The sequence below is a fragment of the Maylandia zebra genome, linkage group LG18 (genome assembly GCF_041146795.1).
Source record: "Maylandia zebra isolate NMK-2024a linkage group LG18, Mzebra_GT3a, whole genome shotgun sequence".
NCBI lineage: Eukaryota > Metazoa > Chordata > Actinopteri > Cichliformes > Cichlidae > Maylandia > Maylandia zebra.
This window is the reverse complement of record NC_135184.1, coordinates 18,697,022-18,720,279: the sequence shown is the minus strand read 5'-3', so window position 1 is coordinate 18,720,279 and position 23,258 is coordinate 18,697,022. Positions and strand designations below refer to the sequence as shown.

The 23,258-nt window shown below is 41.7% G+C and overlaps 3 protein-coding genes across 9 annotated transcripts in view; 2 read left to right on the top strand and 1 right to left on the bottom strand.

Moving 5' to 3' along the window:
* The window catches only part of per2 (period circadian clock 2), a 35,583-nt gene extending 22,176 nt beyond the window's left edge, over positions 1 to 13,407 (top strand). For 4 of the 6 annotated variants that reach the window (XM_004542689.6, XM_012916822.5, XM_076877053.1 and 1 more), the window contains 11 exons: positions 271 to 361; positions 495 to 675; positions 972 to 1,096; positions 1,281 to 1,487; positions 2,762 to 3,025; positions 3,579 to 4,471; positions 4,777 to 4,893; positions 6,753 to 6,948; positions 7,710 to 7,836; positions 10,789 to 10,939; positions 11,026 to 13,407. In XM_004542689.6, the coding sequence (XP_004542746.3) occupies positions 271 to 361; positions 495 to 675; positions 972 to 1,096; positions 1,281 to 1,487; positions 2,762 to 3,025; positions 3,579 to 4,471; positions 4,777 to 4,893; positions 6,753 to 6,948; positions 7,710 to 7,836; positions 10,789 to 10,939; positions 11,026 to 11,175 (2,502 nt within the window). In that variant the 3' untranslated portion in view covers positions 11,176 to 13,407. The remainder of the gene's footprint in view (positions 1 to 270; positions 362 to 494; positions 676 to 971; positions 1,097 to 1,280; positions 1,488 to 2,761; positions 3,026 to 3,578; positions 4,472 to 4,776; positions 4,894 to 6,752; positions 6,949 to 7,709; positions 7,837 to 10,788; positions 10,940 to 11,025) is intronic. The other 2 variants (XM_012916824.5, XM_012916823.5) reach the window with 2 other exon arrangements.
* Positions 13,408 to 14,877: 1,470 nt separating this feature from the next.
* Positions 14,878 to 16,590, bottom strand: hes6 (hes family bHLH transcription factor 6). The gene is made up of 4 exons (XM_004542691.2): positions 16,384 to 16,590; positions 16,223 to 16,309; positions 16,039 to 16,120; positions 14,878 to 15,715 (listed from the first exon to the last, which is right to left on the bottom strand). Exons 1-4 carry the CDS (start codon positions 16,456 to 16,458, stop codon positions 15,300 to 15,302), a joined length of 660 nt encoding a protein of 219 aa, XP_004542748.2. The 5' UTR covers positions 16,459 to 16,590; the 3' UTR covers positions 14,878 to 15,299.
* A 68-nt stretch (positions 16,591 to 16,658) lies between these two features.
* On the top strand, positions 16,659 to 23,238 carry itm2cb (integral membrane protein 2Cb). 2 transcript variants are annotated; one of them, XM_004542693.4, is made up of 7 exons: positions 16,659 to 16,770; positions 18,293 to 18,563; positions 20,392 to 20,529; positions 20,647 to 20,835; positions 20,932 to 21,042; positions 21,201 to 21,351; positions 22,049 to 23,238. In XM_004542693.4, the coding sequence occupies exons 2-7, from the start codon at positions 18,477 to 18,479 to the stop codon at positions 22,138 to 22,140; spliced, it is 768 nt and encodes a 255-aa protein (XP_004542750.1). In that variant the 5' UTR covers positions 16,659 to 16,770; positions 18,293 to 18,476; the 3' UTR covers positions 22,141 to 23,238. The 2 variants fall into 2 exon arrangements, with proteins under 2 accessions (XP_004542750.1, XP_004542749.1); XM_004542692.4 differs by having other exon boundaries at positions 16,663 to 16,770; positions 20,644 to 20,835.
* Positions 23,239 to 23,258: the final 20 nt, after the last annotated feature.

Genomic DNA, 23,258 nt, shown 5'->3' with positions numbered 1-23,258 from the left:
TGAACCTCAAGTTGCTGCTAACCACTAAGTAAATTATTCACTTGATTATATGGCGAAGAAGTGACTAAGGAAGGGAATTAGGTCACTGTTACAGCTCACTGCAGTGAATCCTTACCCATGTGGTCAGGGTAACAGCACTTTTGCCTCAGGATTATGAAACAAATTTAGCCAAGATTAATATGAATTTAGTCTTAATATTCTTGTATTATTATTTTGAATGAAAAGTCTGAGCAGATTGTAAATGATTGACTCTTGTTTGTCTATTACCAGCGAACTTTTCAAGAAATCTGCAAGGGAATTCATCTTCAGAAGAGAGAAGAGCAGCAGACGGCAAAGCCAGACAACAAAAAAAGCAATGCCAGTAAGTCCAGTGAATAATTATCTGCATATTTGCTAGGTTGCAGAGCTAATTTTTTGCAAATTGTTCAGTCGCTGATACAATGATGTGATTTCATATTAATCTTAGACACTAATGCCTAATTTGTCTGCTGCAGAGTCTGTACAGAAGAAGAGCCAAGCCGTGGTGCGACCCAAAGACTTGGCTGCTCCTGTTAACTGGAAGGAGGCGGGATCACCTATGGAGGAGAGCAGAGCCTCTTTCCAGGAGGACCTGGCCTTCAATGATCAGACTGTATACTCCTACCAGCAGATCAGCTGCCTGGACAGTGTTATCAGGTACAGAGATGACTCATTAGAAGAAAATGCCAGCCATTAGCATTGCCCATCCCATGTAGAGGGACTTTATATGTTCCTGTAATACGTAATGGATACAAAGAAAGTTCAGCAAGTTCTCTGTATCATATTTCTCTGTTACTGTCCACATTCATGGTTTTACCAGGGAGGAATTGGAAAGAATTGTTACTATAAAATTCAACCTTTACAGAGTTCCTAAAGTTCTTGATTGTCTTTGACTTTTACAATCGGGTATTATCAGCATAAATACTAATTCTGTGATTGAAAAATCCCTGTAGGTACTTGGAGAGCTGTAATGTTCCCATCACCATGAAAAGGAAATGCCAGTCTCTCTCTAACACCACGTCCTCAAACTCTGATGAGGACAAACAGAAGGGATCCAGCAGCATGCAGCTGTCTAATGGTATGTGGCACTACTTCAGATCATCTAAAATAAGAATAACACAAACCTCTTACCTTTTTTTTTTTATCATGCAAAGTTACAGCCTTCTAAGGCTTTCAGACTCTTCCCTTTAAACTTCTCTATCAGACTCTTCTACAATACCACTTCCTTGTCAGTAGTTCCTGTTCTCTGTTCTCTTTGGCAGAATCATCCTTGTTGAAGGATCAGTCTGGTCTCTCTGCTTTGGACGATCAAGATAAAAAGTCCACTGACGCAGCCACAGCGGTAGTGGGCACTTCGCGGCCCCTACCTGTACCAAACAAACCAGAAAGTGTGGTGTCCATAACCAGCCAGTGTAGCTACAGTAGCACCATAGTGCATGTTGGGGACAAGAAACCTCAACCCGAGTCAGGTACAGTGACGTGAAAAAGTACTGACCTCCAACCAGATTCCCTCTATTGTTGCATATTTAATATACTGGAACTCTACAGGTATCTGATTATTAAGACAAAAAAAATGTTGTTCGATGTGAATCGCACACTCTTCAGCTTATTTCTGTTTAAAGAGCACTACAGAGTACTGAAAAATCACTGATTTGGAGTGATATTGGCGACTGTAACGGATGCAACAGATTGTTTTTTTTAAACCTATTACTGTGGATATTTTAGTGCTTTTTACTTCATGTATGCAAAAAATCCGTTTCTGCCTCTTGGAGATCTGAAACGTCTCAGTGTGGAAAAATATTCAATAATAGAAGAAATCAGAGGAAAATGGCTTCTCACAGCACTGTAAATGCAACCTGTATGTGTACGTGCTGATTTATGTGTGTCTGTGTGTTTGTGATGCTGTAGTTTATCAGCAAAACCTTCAATACAGGAAAAAAAAACAATGGCAAATTTTCAGTTCAAGTTCCAGTATGTATGAAGTGGGTTTGTGTCCTATTTGAAATAACTGCAAAGGTTTATGATGGGGGGGGACAAAGACACATGCACACACACTATGGCAGTTTAACACACTAGACTGCCATAAATATACTCAGTTACAGAGAGTTTAGACAGTCAGTAGGAAAAACTGCAAAAAGCTAAAACGGCTCGATTGTCTGCACCAAAGCCCAGTATGAATTAAATAAGGATTATCTTAAACTGAAACCATGCAAAGCTACTCTGCAGTTCAAACATGTAACATAATAATCCACCTTAGTTCAGAATAACAAAACCAACAGTTATGTCTATAGCTTCTGTTCTCTGAAGGAGAGGACTGAGGTACAACACGTGTAGTATAGGATATCGCAACGCATACTATGTGCTGTACTGAGTGAATCGACTGAAAATGAACTGAGCTATTTATGCAAAAATGCAGCAAAACTCTCACTGATTGTGCACCGCTTCATCTTAATACCTCAGCCCAATTTCTCTATATTCATTGGCTGTAACTGTTGTACTTCACTGCAATGTCTTAACTGTGCAGTTGCTTTACAGACTGTTGGCTTTGAACGTGGTTCCCAATTTGTGTGAGCCTTTCTTTCAGTGTGTCATTATATGTTCCAGTGTAGGCTACTGCATTGTTTTCTCTATGTTGCTTTTGTCTTTGTCGCTTTTAATAATAAAATGTTGTGTTGCATTAAAAATCCCACCTTCTGTTGCTTTACAGCTTATTAAAGTTATTCTCTTGCTGTCATTCATGCAGAGATCATAGAGGACGTACCGGGCGCAGGGGAAGTGGCCGAATCCAGCCAGAACCTTGCGGCTCCTCCGTGTGCATTTTCACCTCCCAGTCAGGAGAGAGAGTGCTACAAGAAGCTGGGCTTGACCAAGCAGGTTTTGGCAGCACATACGCAGAAGGAGGAGCAGGCCTTTCTGTGTCACTTCAGAGAGCTTCGCAGACTCTCCCCCCTCGAAGCAAACTGCTCCGAGTACCTGGAGCGTCAGAAAGAACAGATCGGCAGCGATGGTACAACTAAACACCAACCCCATACTGACACAGGAAGGATAATTCTGGCTCACTGCAATTTACGTCCATGTCTATTTATAACCTGTTTAATCTCTATTTATAATTTATGACTCATTCCATTGATTAAACATCTTCGGAGATGGTGACACAGCTTTAAAAAAGACTAGAAATAGAGTAACAGACACAAACTAACTTTGAAATCAATCCCAAAGCTAGAGGAGTTTTATTTTGAAGAAAAAAAAAAGTGACAAAGAAATATTATGAGGAATATTCTCTACAGTTTACTGACTGGCTCCCTGTTTCAACCTTAATCTGTTATATTTCCACTAGCTATGACTGCACAGTATATTTGTTTCGGTGCAGCAAGGATGTTTTTATGTGGTTTAGATCACCTGCTTCCAACTTTTATGATATTTACAACAATATTTTTTACTCTCTCCTATCCTATTATTCATAGGAGGAATCTGTAAATTGTCCACTCGGACAATGCGTGAGGAAAATTTTCATGAAAACTTTAAATAAAATATTGTTTTTCATTTCCTTGATCGTCTAGTTGCACCTGCTGTTCGACCCAAACAGGGTGGAGCGTTTGCAGAGCCAACCACACGGAGAAGCACGCGGAATAAGAAGACCAAATCAAAGAGGGCTAAACAGGTCGAGTCCTCCGACAGCACAGCGTCCCATCAAGGACCACAGCTGCAGCGGCCTTCTTTTCCAAACTACAGCCTTAACCAGACATCTTGGTCTCCCTCTGAGGCAACGCAGTCGGCTTTTCCCATGGCCTACCCTACCGTGATGCCAGGCTACCCTCTCCAGGTTTACCCCAGAGCTGAGTCCATAGGTCCACGGACAGATACCACTACACAAAACTTTAGGGACAGCCAGGGTGCTCAAGCCACTCCTGGCCCCTCATCCATCCATTCTGCTCCCTACACCTCCCCCATGGTCACCCCCATTGTGGCTCTAGTACTCCCTAACTACCTGTACCCTGTAATGGGCCCCGGTCCTCCACCACAGCAGCCAGTGTACCAAGCAGAGACTGGGGTCTTCCCCACCCAAACATTGCCTTTTGCTCAGGCTGCCTTTCCATTCCCACCTTCCTTCAGCGGTCAGACTCAGTTCAACGTTCAGACCAATTTCACTCCTCCTCAAGCAGCAGGCAGCTCAACTCCATCATTCTGCTTCCCACCATCCTCGGAAATCCCTAAGCCTTCCGTTGAAGGACAGTCTCGGTCCTCAACGCCACAGTCTGGAGGAGCTGAAGGCCAGGCCTCCCCTCGCTTATTCCAGTCACGCTGCAGCTCACCCCTTAACCTGCTGGAGCTGGAACTGAACGTGGACAGGCAGGACGGCGCGATGCTCCCCTCTGGAGGACGAGGAAATACTGCAGCTGAGAGGGAGCAAACAGCAAGTGCCAGCCAGCCTAAGGAGAGGGAACTGAATCAGGTAAACAAGGAAATACAACTTCCCTTTGTCCTGTTTTTTTCCCACCTGGATCCTTCTTAATCTGTCAGCAGCCCACAGTGTCAAAGAATTTTAACGTCGTGGGCTCCCTTTATAGGCTGTGGCATGTTCCCCCATAAAGTTCACTATATATGCATCTCAGTTTGTGGGCTTTAATGGCGTTATGACAGTGATTTTATCCAAAATTATTTCCACTAAATAACTTCTGTTTTGCTATTGTAAAAACTCCTCCGATTAAATGTGGCCCAGGGTGTGTTAATCATGTTATTATTCCTTACACCCTTTAGCCATCTCTCAGTCTCCTTGGTCCTCCAGGACCGTTGTATTTCGGGGGTACAGCCTGTTTCTGTGAGCGTTTGTCTTGGGATAAAGTGTGCTCTAGGCTGAGTGCTTTCAGCAACGAGGTAGGCAAATCATCGTAAAACCTCCGCACTTTTCAAATCCCATTTCTTCCCGATTCCATGTCAACTGTTCCAGTTACTGTTTTCCTTTTCATGACTTATGAGTATTATTATTGCTTGTTCAGTAGACGCTGATTTTTAGCTGAAGCATGACAATGAAAACCGCCTAAGAAGCATAATAAAACCTGGAGGCACGTGCCCTCTTGAGGAAGTTAATTACAGGATAGTATTCTGTATGTGCACCTTTGGAATAATCCAGTTTTAATAATTGGTTATAAAATGAGAACTGATCTTTATTTAACTGACCATTACAAACACCAAAACACGAACAATTTAAGTTTTCTCTGTTTTTCAATCAACACAGCCATTAAGTATTTGTTGTGCTAGAAGGAAAATAACCCAAAATGCTATGTTTAACTGGTCAGAAATGCTCTGGCAGAAGAAACTTCAAATGTTTTTGGTAGCTGTGGGTTGAAGAGCATATTTTTCTGCCAAATTTTGGACTTCTCTTCCTCAGCTTAGCCAGATTCACAAGATGTCTGAAGTGAAGCGCTCTCTTGAGTTCATTTAACTGTGTCTCTGGGGTCTGACTGGATACTGGACAGATTTTTCTCTATTTGTAGTTATTCTGCAGTGGGTTTATTTCCAGGCCCAGAAAAACTCAAATCATGATCTTTTTTCTACCGTACAGCGCACATAGCGTGTATGTTCTCCCCCAAGCAATTCAACCTAACTTTCCTCAGTTCAAAAAAAGCATTATAGAGTGTCATATTGACAAGTCGAGGCACACGGTAAGATCAGCTTCCGCTGGCGTCCTGCTGCAGATCCCATCCTTCATCTCTCACCTTTTTAAATAAGTCAATTCAATTCAATTTTATTTACACAGCGCCAAATCACAACAACAGTCGCCCTACAATAATACATACAGAGAAAAACCCAACAATCATATGACGCCCTGTGAGCAAGCTCTTTGGCGACAGTGGGAAGGAAAAACTCCCTTTTAACAGGAAGAAACCTCCGCAGGACCGGGCTCAGGGAGGGGCGGGCATCTGCTGCAACCGGTTGGGGTGAGAGAAGGAAGACAGGATAGAAAACATGCTGTGGAAGAGAGACAGAGATTAATAACAAGTGCGATTCAATGCAGTGTGGTTTGACTTACTGGATTGGATATCTCCAGTGGGGTTTTTAAAGCCTGTAGCCCATGGGTCTACTATACTGTGGGTGTTTGAACTATGTGCTTCATATTACTGAAGACGATACACTAATTTGTGTGTTAGTCCTTTAAAAAAAATGCATTTTTCAGAATTGTTACTTTGATGAAGATCAGACCACGCTTAAACTGATGCAGCTACTTCTAAATGGTTCACCTTCGTATTTTTTCCATTGCACATACACTGATTTTAGCATGACCTCCACAGCTGTGGGAACCTGATTCACAATTAAACATGTGGAAGGGGGTATTGTCGTTTGTATTGTACCGAGATGATATAATGAAGAAAGGAAAAGTGGTTTGCAGCCATCTTCTGTATTTTGCAAATGCTTTTCTAATTATAATATACATATTGCATTCATGAATTATTGACTTCCCTCACTTTAAATTAGCTGGAAAAGGATCAGGATCATGTATCTAATTTAAATCAACTACACTGGTCTCCTCGGTCCTTGTGAACCAACGAGTGTTTGCTGAGAATGACAGTTTTTTATGATTAAGCAGAAACATGCTCCCAGGTGAGTCTTTAAAATCTGAGGCAGGATGTAAAACGGCAAGAGAAACGGCGTCTGCGAGTGTAATGAATGCTTCAGTGTGAGGACCTGAATCCTGCTCCTCTGATGTGGTGTTCCTTCAATATTTGTTTTTGCAGACAAGCTCGCAATGTGACGCTAACAACAGCGATGCCAACTCTTCATCCAGTGACATGCTGAACATTATCCTCCAAGAGGACTCCTTTTCGGGCACCGGCTCAGCCACCTCAGGGTCCATGGGCTACAGAACGTCAGCCAGCGGCACTTCGAATAGCGGGACATCTGAGGGCAGGACGTCAGCCAGCAGAGTCTCAGGTAGTCCTACAGTTATAACCATGTGTTTTAACTTGTGATTGCTATACAGGTTTGAAGTTTTTGTCCAAGTTTTTTTTTTTTTTTTTTTAACAGAGCAAGCAATGTTTAACATTTCTAAACGCAGTAGCGTTCTTTAGAAAGCATAAATTATTTCTGTTTGCATACAATAACAGAATTATTTCAAAAGAAAGACAAAAATTACCAGAGTTAGTATTATTAGCCCACCTGAAAAGCTGACCTTTTATTGATCCATAATGTAAACAACAGCTGTGGAATGATGTGCTTTAACTTCTTACTTTGCAAAGCTAACAAAATCAAGTTAAAAACTGAGGGTTTTCTTTCAATTTACACACAGTATAAAAACTTCAGCGAGGGTTCGAGTTGTCACTTGAGAAAGCATCCTGCTAAAAAAAAATAAAATCAGTTTAGACTTGAGAAAAAGAACCGCTGATGTTTAAAGAGCAGGAGATGGAAATGCTGTGATGACTTTGTATAGCCAAGTGTCAAGAACTGAACTGAGAAATCTCATCATTAAAGAGAACCACACAGTACAGAGTGAGCGTGGTAGAGGTAGGAAGTGAAAGGTTTCCAAAACTCTGCGAAATTAATATTTAGCCTGTGTAAAATAAGCATTGTCCCCTCAATGATAAATGTCCTGTTATTAGGTAGGCCAATGGAAAGCTTTTAAAACTACATAATTTGTCATATGATCATCAACTTACTTGGCCTCTAACAATACTCTGCTCTTTGGCTCCTCTCAGAAAGCACCAACAGTAGCAAATACTTTGGCAGTGTGGACTCATCGCTGCACAGCCAGAAGGTCAAAGGTCATATGAGCGGCAGAGATGGAAGACGCGGCAGAATGGAGCAGAGCGACCATATCACAAAGTATGTACTGCAGGACCCGCTGTGGCTGCTCATGGCTAACACAGATGAGAAGGTCATGATGACCTATCAGCTGGCCTCGCAGTGAGTGGGAGAATGGGGCTCAGCCAGTGAGGAGTAGGATAAATGGCCCTGTAGACACTGTGGTGTGGTAGTTATTCACCATCTGTTTGTAATGGAAGGTTCCTCAGTAATGCACTAGTGATAAGGCTGTGTGCGTGTGCAGGAAACTTGGTGTGGGATGCCTGAAGGCAACAGCTTGCTAAAAGACTGTTTAACATGTTTAACCGAGTCCCCACCATTGGAAAGCGTATGCGCAGTTTTAACCCACCCTGTAAAACTGCTTTACATTCATCACTAGCTAGCTTTGATCTCAGGTGAACCACTGGCTGAATAGATGTTTAACTACACATTTAATCCCATTTAATATAAAAAGAAGTGCAATGTCAACAGTGAGACTCCTTTTTTTCCTGCACGATGAAGAAATGATGCTGTCGTATGATGATGCTGTCTGGTGGTGGTCAGAGGGCCCGGTGGCGCCAGTGTCCGGCAGCCTCGCCTCAGTGTGCCCCAGGGCAGCTGTGGCTACAGTGTACGGTGGAGCAAAAAAGTATTTAGTCAGCCACCGATTGTGCAAGTTCCCCCACCTAAAATGATGACAGAGGTCAGTAATTTGCACCAGAGGTACACTTCAACTGTGAGAGACAGAATGTGAAAAAAAAATCCATGAATTCACATGGTAGGATTTGTAAAGAATTTATTCGTAAATCAGGGTGGAAAATAAGTATTTGGTCAATAACAAAAATACAACTCAATTCTTTGTAACATAACCTTTGTTGGCAATAACAGAGGTCAAACGTTTACTATAGGTCTTTACCAGGTTTGCACACACAGTAGTATTTTGGCCCATTCCTCCATGCAGATCTTCTCGAGAGCAGTGATGTTTTGGGGCTGTCGCCGAGCAACACGGACTTTCAACTCCCGCCACAGATTTTCTATGGGGTTGAGGTCTGGAGACTGGCTAGGCCACTCCAGGACTTTCAAATGCTTCTTACGGAGCCACTCCTTTGTTGCCCGGGCGGTGTGTTTTGGATCATTGTCATGTTGGAAGACCCAGCCTCGTTTCATCTTCAAAGTTCTCACTGATGGAAGGAGGTTTTGGCTCAAAATCTCACGATACATGGCCCCATTCATTCTGTCCTTAACACGAATCAGTCGTCCTGTCCCCTTGGCAGAAAAACAGCCCCATAGCATGATGTTTCCACCCCCATGCTTCACAGTAGGTATGGTGTTCTTGGGATGCAACTCAGTATTCTTCTTCCTCCAAACACGACGAGTTGAGTTTATACCAAAAAGTTCTACTTTGGTTTCATCTGACCACATGACATTCTCCCAATCCTCTGCTGTATCATCCATGTGCTCTCTGGCAAACTTCAGACGGGCCTGGACATGCACTGGCTTCAGCAGCGGAACACGTCTGGCACTGCGGGATTTGATTCCCTGCCGTTGTAGTGTGTTACTGATGGTGACCTTTGTTACTTTGGTCCCAGCTCTCTGCAGGTCATTCACCAGGTCCCCCCGTGTGGTTCTGGGATCTTTGCTCACCGTTCTCATGATCATTTTGACCCCACGGGATGAGATCTTGCGTGGAGCCCCAGATCGAGGGAGATTATCAGTGGTCTTGTATGTCTTCCATTTTCTGATGATTGCTCCCACAGTTGATTTTTTCACACCAAGCTGCTTGCCTATTATAGATTCACTCTTCCCAGTCTGGTGCAGGTCTACAATACTTTTCCTGGTGTCCTTCGAAAGCTCTTTGGTCTTGGCCATGGCGGAGTTTGGAGTCTGACTGTTTGAGGCTGTGGACAGGTGTCTTTTATACAGATGATGAGTTCAAACAGGTGCCATTCATACAGGTAACGAGTGGGGGACAGAAAAGCGTCTTACAGAAGACGTTACAGGTCTGTGAGAGCCAGAGATTTTCCTTGTTTGAGGTGACCAAATACTTATTTTCCACCCTAATTTACGAATAAATTCTTTACAAATCCTACCATGTGGATTCATGGATTTTTTTTTCACATTCTGTCTCTCACAGTTGAAGTGTACCTCTGGTGCAAATTACTGACCTCTGTCATCATTTTAAGTGGGGGAACTTGCACAATCGGTGGCTGACTAAATACTTTTTTGCCCCACTGTAGCTTGCCATCACCAGTGTGTGAATGTGTGTGTGAATGACTGAATGTAGTGTAAAGCGCTTTGGGGTCCTTAGGGACTAAGTAAAGCGCTATACAAATACAGGCCATTTACCATTTAAATGCAAGAAATCTGTCAGTACAAATAAATAAATGTGTTAAATTACAGAAAAGGCCCACTGCCCAGAAAATATTCAATATAAATTCTGGCATCCTTATTCTAATAGGATTAGATTAGTGCTAGTCTACAAGGCTTCTACTGGGATGCTGACTGACTACCACATCTTCCAGAGAAAGAAGATGCGATACTTTCAATGAACCCTTTTCAGGCAGCATCACTTGATATACTCAGACTCTTTATGCATCTACCACACACTCCCTTAACTGTGGTAGCAAATGTTCATCTTCCTGTTGTGTTGCATCATCTCTGTGTAAGAGGGAGCACGGAAACTTTTTGTGTTCAGTGTTTGTAAATGTGGAGGAAAAGAGAAACTGCAATCTGTAATCATGACACAGAAGCTCCAACCCTGATGGTTGTAGTAAGACTTTTGACCACTAGATGGAATCCTCACAACAAAAGAGATCTGCTGTGTTGGGTGTGAGGAGCCTGGCAGCGAAACTTTGTTCGAACATAAAAGTAATAAATTATCCAAAAGTGCAACATAAGCATGCAAATCGAAGCTTCCAGTGTTGTTTATCTGAGCATTTGTCACACGTGTGAGCTGAATCGTGACCGTGTCTGTGCGTTTCAATGTGTCTGCAGTGATATTGAAAAGGTGCTGAGAGAAGACAAAGAGAAACTGAGGCAGCTGCAGAAGAGCCAACCGCGCTTCTCTGAAGAGCAGAAGAAGGAGCTGATCGAGGTTCACCCCTGGATCAAGAAGGGAGGTTTACCCAAAGCCATAGATATCAAGGTAGAATTGAATACCCCTTCCAGTTCAGATATCCACTGTTAATGTAAACATAATGCCTCATTTACACCTGAACATGTTTTTTCCAGATGTGCTCCTGGTGTGATGACGCCTTAGAGGCAGCGACGGCGGTACAGGATCAGCCGTACCAAGACCTCGATGAATCTGAGACCGCCGGAATATCCTGCCACGGCTCTCCTTCGGCCTCCGACTGTCAAACACAGACGGCGGCACAATAAGCTTCTCAAAGTGTCCAGAGTGACTTTGTTAGCCACTGGCTTACAGCCTTTGAAGAGGGACCAGTTTTAAATGTGCTCTTACTGTTTCTCTCTTGCTGTTCTGTGAGTTCTTCTTGTGTAGGTGCCAGCAAGAAAACTGGATAAAACAGTCCAGATTTTTGTAGAATGTGAACATGTGTAGTAGATTCATTACATTATATTTTAATCTACTTTTTAATTGTTCACTGTGTTGTTGCTTGAGGAATTGCTGGTCTCTAAGACTGCGCCTGTTTGTTACGTCATCCCTTTTGTAGCATGTTGCCACGTGCGGCTCTTAATGGTTTTTATATAGACTTGATTACCAGATGCTGAGCCCAATAAAGGGAAAGAGAAAGTGTGCTCGCATGCCAGGCACCACCACAGAGGTCAAACAAACATCAGTCAGCTGGGGGCTGCTCTCGGTGGCTCTGTGGTGTTTGATGAATTCAGTATTTCGTGGCGTTTCCCCGAGTTGCAACGACACTTCTGTCATTCATACACATCAGACACCAAATGAGCACAAGTGCACTTTGCAGTTTAGTATTTATAGTTGAAAGAAATCTGATACTAAGGTAACTTTTTGAATCTTAAATTGTATATTTCTTCCCATTGGGTTGGATAAAGAAGAATGTAAATGAGACTCCTGTGGGTCTGATATTCATTCTGCTGATGCCTGTATTCAATTGGGGGATCTCAGCTGTTAAACATAGAGGGGAAAGATGTCCAATGTAGTACAAGCATTGCTGATCAAGTGATGGAGTTGATTTAAGTTTGCACTGAGTTGGGGGTGGGGGTGTGAGGCACATATGCTACACTGATTCACATAATGTCATACTTTAAAAAAAAAAAAAGCTCATTTCAAACTTTTTACACTTCTGTCATTTGGTGACACGTCACTAAAAGCAGCTCTAGATTATTATTTTTTTCATTCAGCAGATTTCCTTTCATCTGTTTCTGATGAAATGCAGCATTTTTGTTTTTCAGCTGTGACACTCACTTTAAAGATTTTTTTTTTTTTTTAATATATTTCAAAGCTTGTGTTGGTGTTTGCAACACTCTCTGACTCTAGGCATATGTATAGGCTATATTTTTACATAAAATAACTGATAACTGTTTCTCTATAAATGAGTCAATGTGTTTTTAAGTTATAGTATTAAAAAAAAAAGTTTAAAAAGCAAACTGGACCAAAAGAATTAATATTATTTATTATAAGCTCTATTTTGAAAATGTGAATTCCATAATCAACACTAGGAAAGCCGCTCATCACAAACTGAAAAGTAAAACTGAAAAGCTGCATGTTTAGGGTGGGTGGTTATTGTAAAGAGATTATTGTGGTTTTCCCCAGTTTTGAAGTGTGCTGCATGACGCTCGACGTGGTCTGATGTTGCAATCATAAACAAGGAGAGGAACAGACTGAAGCTCGTTACTGTTCAGAACAAACACTTCAGGCTGACTTTAGGGTAATTTCACTGTTACAAAGCAGCTTGGACGTCAGGTGGCTGAAGAGTTTTTTCACTTTGAAGCCTACACTGTTGTTTGAGTCTCTTTGGGAACTTGAACATTTTTGTTCAAGTTTTTTGGGGGGGGGGTGGTCTTCAAACAGACACTGACATACACATTTTTATTTTTGTTTTTCTTATTTTTTAAAGGAAATGATTCCACTATGTTTGCTAACTTTTCTCAAAATAAAATGTTGCATAACTTAAAGCAAAGTGTGTCGTGCACCTTCTTTGCCAGTCCAACAACGACGAATAAGGAAGAGACGGGATGATTTCTGCAGACTGGAAAAAAAAAAAAAAAAAAAAGAATGTTCCGACATCTTAAACTTAGCTTGTTACAGTTTTTCTCAACAGTGTCTGCAGAGCCCTAAATGCAGTTTAATTACAATTCTGTTAATCTTAGTGCCCCAAATCCCTGGATGAATATATGGATAGCAAAGTAACCTGATATATTTACTTGAATAAAGTACAGTTTTATTTTGGATACAAATGTTTTGTCTTGTACTTCATATGATTTATCTGCAAAATAAGTAAGGCTTTAATATAATTCTGCAAAGTGTCATTCCACACAATGAACACATTTAGTTAACTATATTTTTGTTATACTATATCTTCACTGTTAAGCTACTTAAGTCGGATGGAAATCATGCCCCATGTTTTGTACAGCATATTCCTACACTGATTTTTAACTCTGATTAAATAATCTGACTACCTGTGCCCTCCCCTCTTTGCCTTATTATGGGTTCCCCCTTGTGCCACACCATTTAAAAATCCTGGGAACGCCCCTGCTGCCGCCTGTCTTATACATATTTAAATGTTAAAGTAAAAAGACTCATGCTTCTCTCTGTCGTCACTTTTACCTTCGCAATGCAAATGTCTGTCTGTCCAACCACCGAAACAACAGACTTCTGCGCAGATCCTCCTGATCAAAGCGACCCTTGTTCACACCTTCATACTTACTTCAAACTGAGCGTGAGGTGCGAACATGCTTAAAAAAAAGAAAAAGAAAGAACATCCCCCCCCCGGACAGCTATACCTTCGGTGATATTTTAATACGGTGATATTTTAATACGGTCTGGTCACAACACAGCGGACTACATCAAGTTTAGCAAATAATAGGACCAAAACAAGGATGTATGGGTCGTCATTTAGTAGTTTATAATTTGAATTATGATAATTTACTTGTGCTTTCTTGCACTCGAGAAAGCTTGTTATTAATTTAAGTGGTCACAGCTGGGTTTAAAACGAAATATCACCTTTTTACATAAATAAAAAGGTGATATTATACATAAATAAACAACTATAACTATAATGCTTAAAGTTTAAAATATAGGCCTTCTAACTTTATCGTATGGTAACACCGTTTGATATTTATTATAACAGTGTGTCGATCTTGTTTCTAGCAAGGGGGATTACAAAGAACAACAAAAGCAGATCGAAATCTTACCTGATTGCATTACCTCGATGTATAATTACTACTCTATCTGCTAAATAGGAGAATGCTCCACTATTCAATGCACAGTGTATTAGTCCTTTTCTTCTCATTTCACCAGTGTCCCCTATTAAGTCGGGGGTGGGGTGTAAAGACGTGACTCACACTCCACGTGGCATATGAATAGACTTGTTTTAGGATTGCTGGCTTTTCTTATTCATGCCTAGCAGTAGGAGCTAGGTGGTGCAGATGCAGAACACTGTCTGTGGCTCTCACTGAGACCACAGAAGTGATGTCTGACATCAAGCGAGCTGTGAAAGTCAGCAGCAATGGCAGCCTAACCCACTGCTACGAGATGACATGCTTAGATTTCACAGGCCTAAAATTATGTTCACTTCCACAGGCTTGTGCACCACTCCAAACTTGCAAAAAGAAAGAAAGAAAGAAAAAGATGAGTTTGTGGATATCACAGCGCAATACAAAGCCAAACTTATTCCAGAGTCATGACTGTGCAGGTTATGTGCCCACGTTATTTAAAAAACGAGTCGAGCAGAGTTATAAATTCCATTTGTCAAGTTCTCAACCAGGACTATATAAGGAGGGAGTGAGTGGATTACTCATTTCACACCTCACAAATGCCTACGACGTGCTAAGGGATCTTGGAGCGCCTGTGCACACAAATGGTCCACAATTGCAGAGTAATAACAAATATCTTGGAAACAGCCGTGGGTGGGTGGTTAGTGGGATTCTTGTGTGTGAAATGAGGTTTTTTTTTCTCCTGAAGAGTCTGCTGCACAAATGGAGTACAAGTCTTTTTTTTTCCCCTAAAATATTTATTTAAAAGTTTTAGCTTAACTTAGATGAGGTAGCCTACTAGCAGTCAACTGACATGTATAAATAGAATTTTCAACAGATCCTAATTAGGAAATAATTTACACACACTCATATTAGTGCATTTCTGGTGGGGGTCTACTTTCTATACAGCAGTTATATTGAACAAGTACATATTTACATAAGTCAGCAGGCCCAAACAAGGTCACTAAGCTCTGTAAAGATATATTAGAATATCTTTACGAAGAGTTTATCTGATGCCCATTCAGGCAGTGTTGGCCTATTTCTAACCCAAGCTATTGTTTCGACAAAAAAACCCAAACTCCTATTCCACCTTAAATTGTCTACCATGGTCTCCACAGAGCTTTAGAGCAAGTTAGGCAGGGCAACGCTTCTTGACCGTCTGCCTCCTCAGAAGAAGAAACCTGGCTTTGCTCTGAGTCGGTCTCATCCAGGTCAGAGCAGAGGTCGTCGCTGGAGGTGGTGGAGGGTGCCGGGGACACCAGGGCTGTGTGAATGCTCTCAGACAGGGACCAAGTGCTGCTATAGCAAGGGCTGTCCGCTACGATGTCCGGGAGCATCACTCGGTGGTACTCGTTGTTGTTAAGTGGCATACCCTCCAGAAGGTGCTTCAACAGCTCCGCTGCCACTGTTGGGTCAATCCCCGGGTAGTAGGACACAAATGTGTGAACGTCGTGCATACACTGGATGTATCCGGCAGCGAAACGCTCACAGGCCTCCCGGTGTACAGCGTCTGCTTCTGTGGACAGACAGATGGAAACGACCGTTAAACCTTAGTTTCTAACGTGTAATTACTAACAGACACTCTGTGCTCTGATTGGCTGCGCCACGGTCGAAGCGCACCTGTGGCGGCCACAGTACAGTTGATTAAAATATTAATCCGCCAAGAGCAATGAATTAATCAGTAGTTTTACTAGTTATAAAGAACTATATTACTTGGCGGAAGAATGATTTGTAAATTGTATTACTGTTTATATGTCTCTTTTTTTTAAAATTAAGCTTATGGTTAATACTGTACACTCAAGTAAATAAAGTTAAATAAGGTTTATATGTACGGTTTACCTTGAGCACGCCTTTGAAGAGTGCCTTCCACTCGTTTCACTGTCATCTCCAGCACTTCGGCATTCTCCATCTTTGACTGTAACTGCAGCAACAAACATCAGGAACACAAGCTAGCTTAGCCACAACACACTCATCAGTTTAATTGCTGTTGAGCAATGGCGCTACATAAACAACAGCAACTTACGTCTTCGTCGGCGATAAGGACTCTGAGTTCTTGTAAACTTTCATTGATGCGAGCCCTTCTTTTCTTCTCAACCAGAGGTTTTCTTATCTACAACAGTAAGGAAAACTGAGTTGTTTTTCCCCCAGTTCAAAGTAGCTCTGAATCCTCACATGGGATCTTACCTTTCTGTCAGGTCTGACCCCACCGCAATCATCCACTCTGTCCAGGCCGTGTGTGCTGCTGCTGATGGGGGCCATGTTTTTGCAGGCGCTGCCAGGAGCCGACCAGACTGGAGGTTGGTTAGTTGGTGTGTAATCCAAAGAGCCGTTAGAGGCCGTCAGTGGGACAGATGGCCGGGGCGATCCCAGCAGCAGTGAGCACAGAGTGGAGGAAACTGGGTGGGGTGGGGAATGCACTGTGTGCAGTGGGTTCATTTGCATGTGAATTGTTGAACGAGCAACGACCCCCCAACACATGTGGTCACTTTAAATTGTGTCACACACGATGTCTTAACCATGGAGCAGCATGCAGACATAAGAGTGCAAAATATGGACAAAGAGGCTGCAAAGGTAATGTCAACAACTCTGAAGGTTTTAGTTTGTAGTGGGTGAAAGAAAATAGTTTCAATAGCTTTTGACCACATTCAATCAATTTTGGTAAACATGTTACTTATATTAAATTCAGTTTTATTTATTGATTGATTGATTGATTGATTGATTGATTGATTGGTAATTTATTTCAAACATGTAAACAATATACAGGTACATATAGAAAAGAAAATAAGAGAGAAAAAAAATACTATACAAAAAAATCAATACATTTCAATATTGCTACCGTTCTGATTAATTTACATGTTGAAAGGGAGTGGGAAGAAGTAAACACTTATTTATATAGTGCTAAATCATAACAATCGCCTCAAAGCCACCTTTTTACTCAAATTGAGCACTCATAGTGCTTTCTACTACAAGTCTCATTCACTCAGTCTCACGTATACACATCCATACTATGCTTTTCTGTATGTGCTTTTTCTAAAATTTTACACACATTCAGATCAGCATCAATTTGGGGTTCACTCTGCCACTTGAGCCACAGCTCCTAGGGCTATAGACCGTATGTTTGCCAGTCCACACATTCATGTCTTTTGGAGCTTGTGAGGCATCACCCCATCTATAGTACTAGATGGGTCCCGGAGAATATGGACCACTCTTATGTGTAAAGCGCCTGGAACCTCTTTAAAAGTTATCAAGACCAGAAAACAGTGATGACACTGTGGAGAGTAGATCATCCCTATTGCATTAGGACTTCACTTTGCTGTGGTGTGGGTTGTAACCCTTTAAGGACACGCTTCTATCACTAACTATCAGCTCAAATTTCCTATATTGTCTAATTCATTGCTGCAAGTCTTATGTCTGTAGTGACTCATAGATGCTGTAATGATTACTGAGGCAAGGAGATGAGAGCTGTGTGTACACCATGGCTGTAAAAAATGTGCATATATTACTGATTAGCATATTTCTTGTGATGTTCACTAGAAAGAAATGAATAATTTAATGTTACTATATATTAGTAACTGTTACTGTATATTAGAATCGTATTATAGATTCTTAATCTGTCTTACAAAGTACATTTTGTGACCACATTCATATAAATTAGATTATATGGCATATTAACCAAGTAATACACCTTGTAAAATATTATATATGCATTGATGAGCCTATGGACATCTGAGCAGCATTATCTCTCTTACTACTAAGTAGTGCTGACCTATTGATAACTTTATTGCAGTGTAGTAGCTGGATCAGCCAGTTTGAAACATCACAATATTTCCGGATGGTAGTGTTGAGAACATTGAGAATAGAAGATTCAGCTTTAAATAAAATACGGAAAGCACTTCCATATTGGGCGCTTGTCTTCAAAATAAGGGCACTTGGTAGCCAAATATCCTCAAAATCGAGGTAAATTTAGCATTTTTTCCACTAAAGCCGCTTTAAATGTTTAATTATATTCACCAGGAAGCAACTAAGCTCACAGTCTGTTATTTTTAGCGTTTTTCTAAAAGTCGAAGACCGATAGCGGCTCTTATTTTGACAGCGGCGAGGCGGCTTTTCCCTGAGACCCACACACTGCTTGTTCGTCAGAGAAGACGCTCTTGTGAGGTCACCGAGGCCCGGGGGCGAGCCTGGTCCGGCGCTATATAATCTTCCCGGTCCGGTGGACGAAACCAGCGCACTGAATCAGACAGGAGACAAAGCAAGCACACACTGAGCAAACAAACATGGTGAAGATCACTTTCCAGCCAGTGTCGGCGCAGAAGCCCGAAAAAGACAACGATGAGGACAAGATCATTATACCTCAGGCTCACGTGAGTTTGCACACTTTGTCTTTGTTTCATGCTGCGGCATTTGTCTTTTGTCTCGTTATAGCATAAGTAGATTTTTATTTCTGCATAGGCTATAGCTTACAAAAAAATAAAGTTTGATATAATTAGTTTCGCTTTCCTTGTCCATGCATCATGGCATTTAATGGGATTGGATTTTATGTGATTAACATGATTATAAAGAAAAGCCAGTGACTGCTTAAAGTTAGATATTGCATTTGTTTTCTTAAAAAATATAATTACACCCTTATCTACAAGCTTAAAGGTTAATAAAGGCAGTGGTAGTGTTTCTGAGCCTAAAAAAGTTTTATTGTGCATTAATATTACAACAAGGGAACAGCCCCAGCATTGCAATGCAATCCCACCTATGGGATGTTGGTATTACATCACCTTGTTTAGCCACAGCTAGGAGGCACACTGCAGAAGAGGCAGTCCTGTATACATGTGGGCAATTGGCAGAAAGAGGACATCATTTTACCAAGTTGTTCATAAAGTGTGCATGTATAAGATAAAAATCTCAGGCTTCTCGCTGTCAGCGTACAGATAGCCTTGGGCTTGTTTATTCTTTTGTCGCTGTGAGGAAACAATAGAGCTGTCAGATGTGGATACTGCACTAGTCTGTAATGTCACGGTGTTATACCACGTGTGTCCTGCAGGTAGTGCCGGAGAGCAGATGAGAATGAGCGGTAGTAATCAAGCAGCAAAGTGTGTGTGTAAAGGCAGCTTAACCCTCCCGAAACTAGCAGTATAAAAAGTCAGTCTCGGTTTGACCTAGCTGTTTTATAGCTCCTGCTTTCGATGAATATATTAGAGGAGATAAAACTTGGAAAATTCAGAGTTTATTTCAAAAAAATTGAGGAGTTTAGTTCTGTCTCAATTTCAGTTCTGCAACACTTTCAGTCTCCAGTTCTCAAACATGTAATTTAACTACATAGATGTAGTTTCTCAAACACTGATTTTTTTTCCTTGCTTGTGTAAAGTGGGGTTTGCAGAACGGCTTGTACCTGCGTTAGCTGAGTGGGAAGTCAGATCTGTCACCAGCTTTTCTTAGCCTCCTTTCTGGACTTCATCCCCAGAGTTGAACATAATTAGATATTTGGCACATAATGGATGTTCACATAAAGCTTCTCGTCTTTTTCCCCCCCCTAGCACACTGCACAGATGACGCACCTATCACTTCTGCAGACATATTTTACCAATGCTCGTTACGTCAACAGAAGGATGTGAAAGGCTGTGTGGATTTCCATTGGCTGCTATGGCAGGCTAGGCGTCAGAGCCAATGTGTGTAGATCTATTAATACGCCCGCCTCTGAGGGACTCCTGCTCTACGCAACTGTCCTCATTTTTAACTCCCACCAAGGGAGTTAAGACTTAATATCTGCAAATATGGAGCGTGGAAGTAGGCCTCTAAGAATAGACCCAGACGGCCACGTGCCAGCATCTTCGTCAGAGCATGCTTCCGCTCACCATAGCAACAGTAGTAGGGAGAGGCAGCAGATTGACTGAGAGACTGTGGGTGGGCATCTGGCGTGCTTTATTCATGTCCATCGTACGTCTACCAGATCTCAACTTGGCACTTGCTTCTTTTCAAAATTAACTCTGTTACAAATTTGGCTTTTGGGTATGAAAGTAAAGCAGTGTGAGTGTGATAGGATTAGATACAAATATTTCACACTGCACAAAGCAAATTCAGAGTTGCAGTGCATCATTTAAACTACTCTTAAAAACTTTCACACACTACTATGAAAAGAACCAGGATGTAGGTTAAGATCTAAGATCTGAACTCTAACCAGTCTGCTTTTTCTTTTTACAGGGGCAGTCGGTTCACCCAGTCAGGCCAAAGAAGCCTTTTCCAACCGGCCTGTGCTGCCTTGCCTTGGGCCTGGCAGTTTTCTTGATAGGACTGGTGTTGGCGTCTGTCTTTATCTATCGCCACTACTATATACCTCAGGTTAGTCAGCAATTACCCCTCTTTTCTTAAATAACATCCTGAACACAGTGGGTAAAAATCACACAGCTGAAAGTAAACGTCATATGCTGACACAGCTCTGTTGCATCCCATTAGCAGATCCCAGAAGACAGTTTGTTCCATTGTCGGGTTATCTTTGAGGACTCTGTGTATGCTCCTCTGAGGGGGCGGCAAGAACTCGAGGAAAACGTCGGCATCTACCTTGAAGACAACTACGAGCAGATCAGCGTACCCGTGCCACGTTTTGGTGGCAGCGATCCCGCCGATATCATCCACGACTTTCAGAGGGTAGGTGTTTGTCTTTGCGTGTTTTTTCCTCTCATTACACTTGTTTGTAAGCGTTTGATTAAGGCATAACACGATTTCTCTCTTTCTCTGTTCCAGGGCCTTACAGCTTATCACGACATCGCACTGGACAAATGCTACATCACCGAGCTGAACACAACCTTAGTGATGCCACCACGCAACCTGTGGGAGCTGCTCGTCAATGTCAAGGTGAGACACGCAGTGGATTAGCTGTTAATGCCACTTGTGGTTGTAAGAGATAAATGGCTGTCTGAGAGTGAAGGACAGTGTGTTCCCACTTTCCTGTTGGCAGCGTTCCTCCCACAGACCGATCAGTCGAGTGATTCATTTTTGTCTCTTTGCCACAGAGAGGGACGTACCTTCCTCAGACGTACATCATCCAGGAGGAGATGATGGTGACGGGGAGGGTGAGGAACATGAGGCAGCTGGGCCCTTTCATTCACAGGCTCTGTTACGGCAGAGAAACTTACCGCCTCAGACGCCGCAGCCAGCGCCAACGTGAGTTGACATATTCACTTCCTTTTCCAGTCTGTTCGGAGTATATATGAAATGTTAAATAATGTAGTGACATGTGCAGGATTGCTTCCGCTTTTCGTCACCCTCTTTTTCACACCAGCTCTTGTCAGATGTTGAGTCAAGTGACGTGTGCTGGTTTGCTGTAAATTCTGTACCTGAGGAGGAAAATGTTCCTCCACTGAGTCACAGGGAATCCAGTGTCCAGAGTTGGTGTGTAGGAGTAAAGAGAGAGTGACAGAAAAGCAAATATCAACGGGGACCATATAGGGTCTTCCTTTGAACACTTGAGACAGTGCGTCTGCAGTGTAACATGCTGCTGTACCAGCTTGTGAGCCTGAATATTATTGTGTGTGTGTGTGTGTTTGTGTGGGCTCAGCCTGGGAACTTCCTGCTATGTGAGTCACTTGTAGTGCAGTGGACACATCCACACACTCTGTGGAGGTGTTTGTGATTCGGATGAGTGATATCTGTGTCGTCGCTGCCTTTGATTGGGTTTAGAGCTTCAGAAATGATGCAACAAACTTCCCCCTGCGTACATATATGGACGTGATTTGTGGGGATGGCTTCTGCTGATTCAAAATGGATGTTGTAGGCAGAGTAGCTTGAGAAAGCATGTGAACAAATGTCCGCTTTCGATTCTGAACAGATTTTCTAAATGCGTCGTGTTTTCCTCTTCCAGGTATTGAGAGGCGTGAGACCAAGAATTGTCACAGCATCCGCCACTTTGAGAACACTTTTGTGGTCGAGACTGTGATCTGCGACCGGTTCTAAATCTGAGGTGGAAATCACAGCCATCCAACACTGAAGCCAATTTAAACCATACCTCTTGAATTCCTTAAGCGTTAAACTGCACTTTAAGAGCAAGCGTTTGTCTCGTAGTTTTAGTTTCAGATCCAGTTGGAATGTTTTTGTTTATGCTTTTATTTTTTTGAAACGTCCGTGTACTATGTTAATGTCTTTTTAATTTAAACGGATTCCTGGATAATGTTATAGATTTGTTTCGATATATCTGTAGCTTGTCATGTCGTGCAGAACGTGTTAACCTGTGCATGTAAGTTTGTGACATTTACATCAATGGACTTGATTTCATTTCATTTTTATACTTGTCCTCGTATTTTTTCAATTAAGTTATTTTTAGTTACTTTTTTTGTTGTTGTTTTGAATGTCGGAAAATGGCGAAACATACCTCATGTAGTTAAGATATTACTTTGCTGGTTGATATCATAATGAGTGGTGTATATAACTTTGACTAAGCAATATATACTGTACATTGATTTTCTTCTTAATTTCATATTGTTACATGCATAGATTTTTATCTGAGATCAACTTGTTTTGTGGATGATCATTTCTTTCTTGTTTGCCTTTTAGTTTTGTTCTTCTCACACTTTCCTACTCCTTGGATATAAACGGCTTTAGACTGTAATTAGTAGCAGTGCTGTAGAAGGACAGAAGGAACCAAAGTCTGCAGTCAGGGATGCTACAAGCTTGGTTTTAAGGACATATGAATTATTTATAAAGAACGCTTTATAGTCTAGATCACTTACTGTAGATGATATCAAAGGCTAAAAACTCACGTTGTCTTGCTCTTCCTCCTCTTCACTCAGATTTGCCTGTTGTCTTCAGCTCTTGCCATTTCCCAATCTTTCCTATCTTGGCATTATAATGTTCTCTGATGTTTCGTCCCAGCTTAAAAAAGGAAAAGATTTTGGGCTGTCTTTCTGATGTATAAGTTGGAGTAAATCTGATTCTGTTGAGAGAGAGAGATCTGTGATCTGTTGTCATATTTCACTGTCTTGGGTACTGTATTTCGCTGTACAGTCAATTTTTCTTGTAAAATCTTGCTGCTTTGAGAATAAATTATCAAACTTTCTTGGTCATGTTTTGAATGT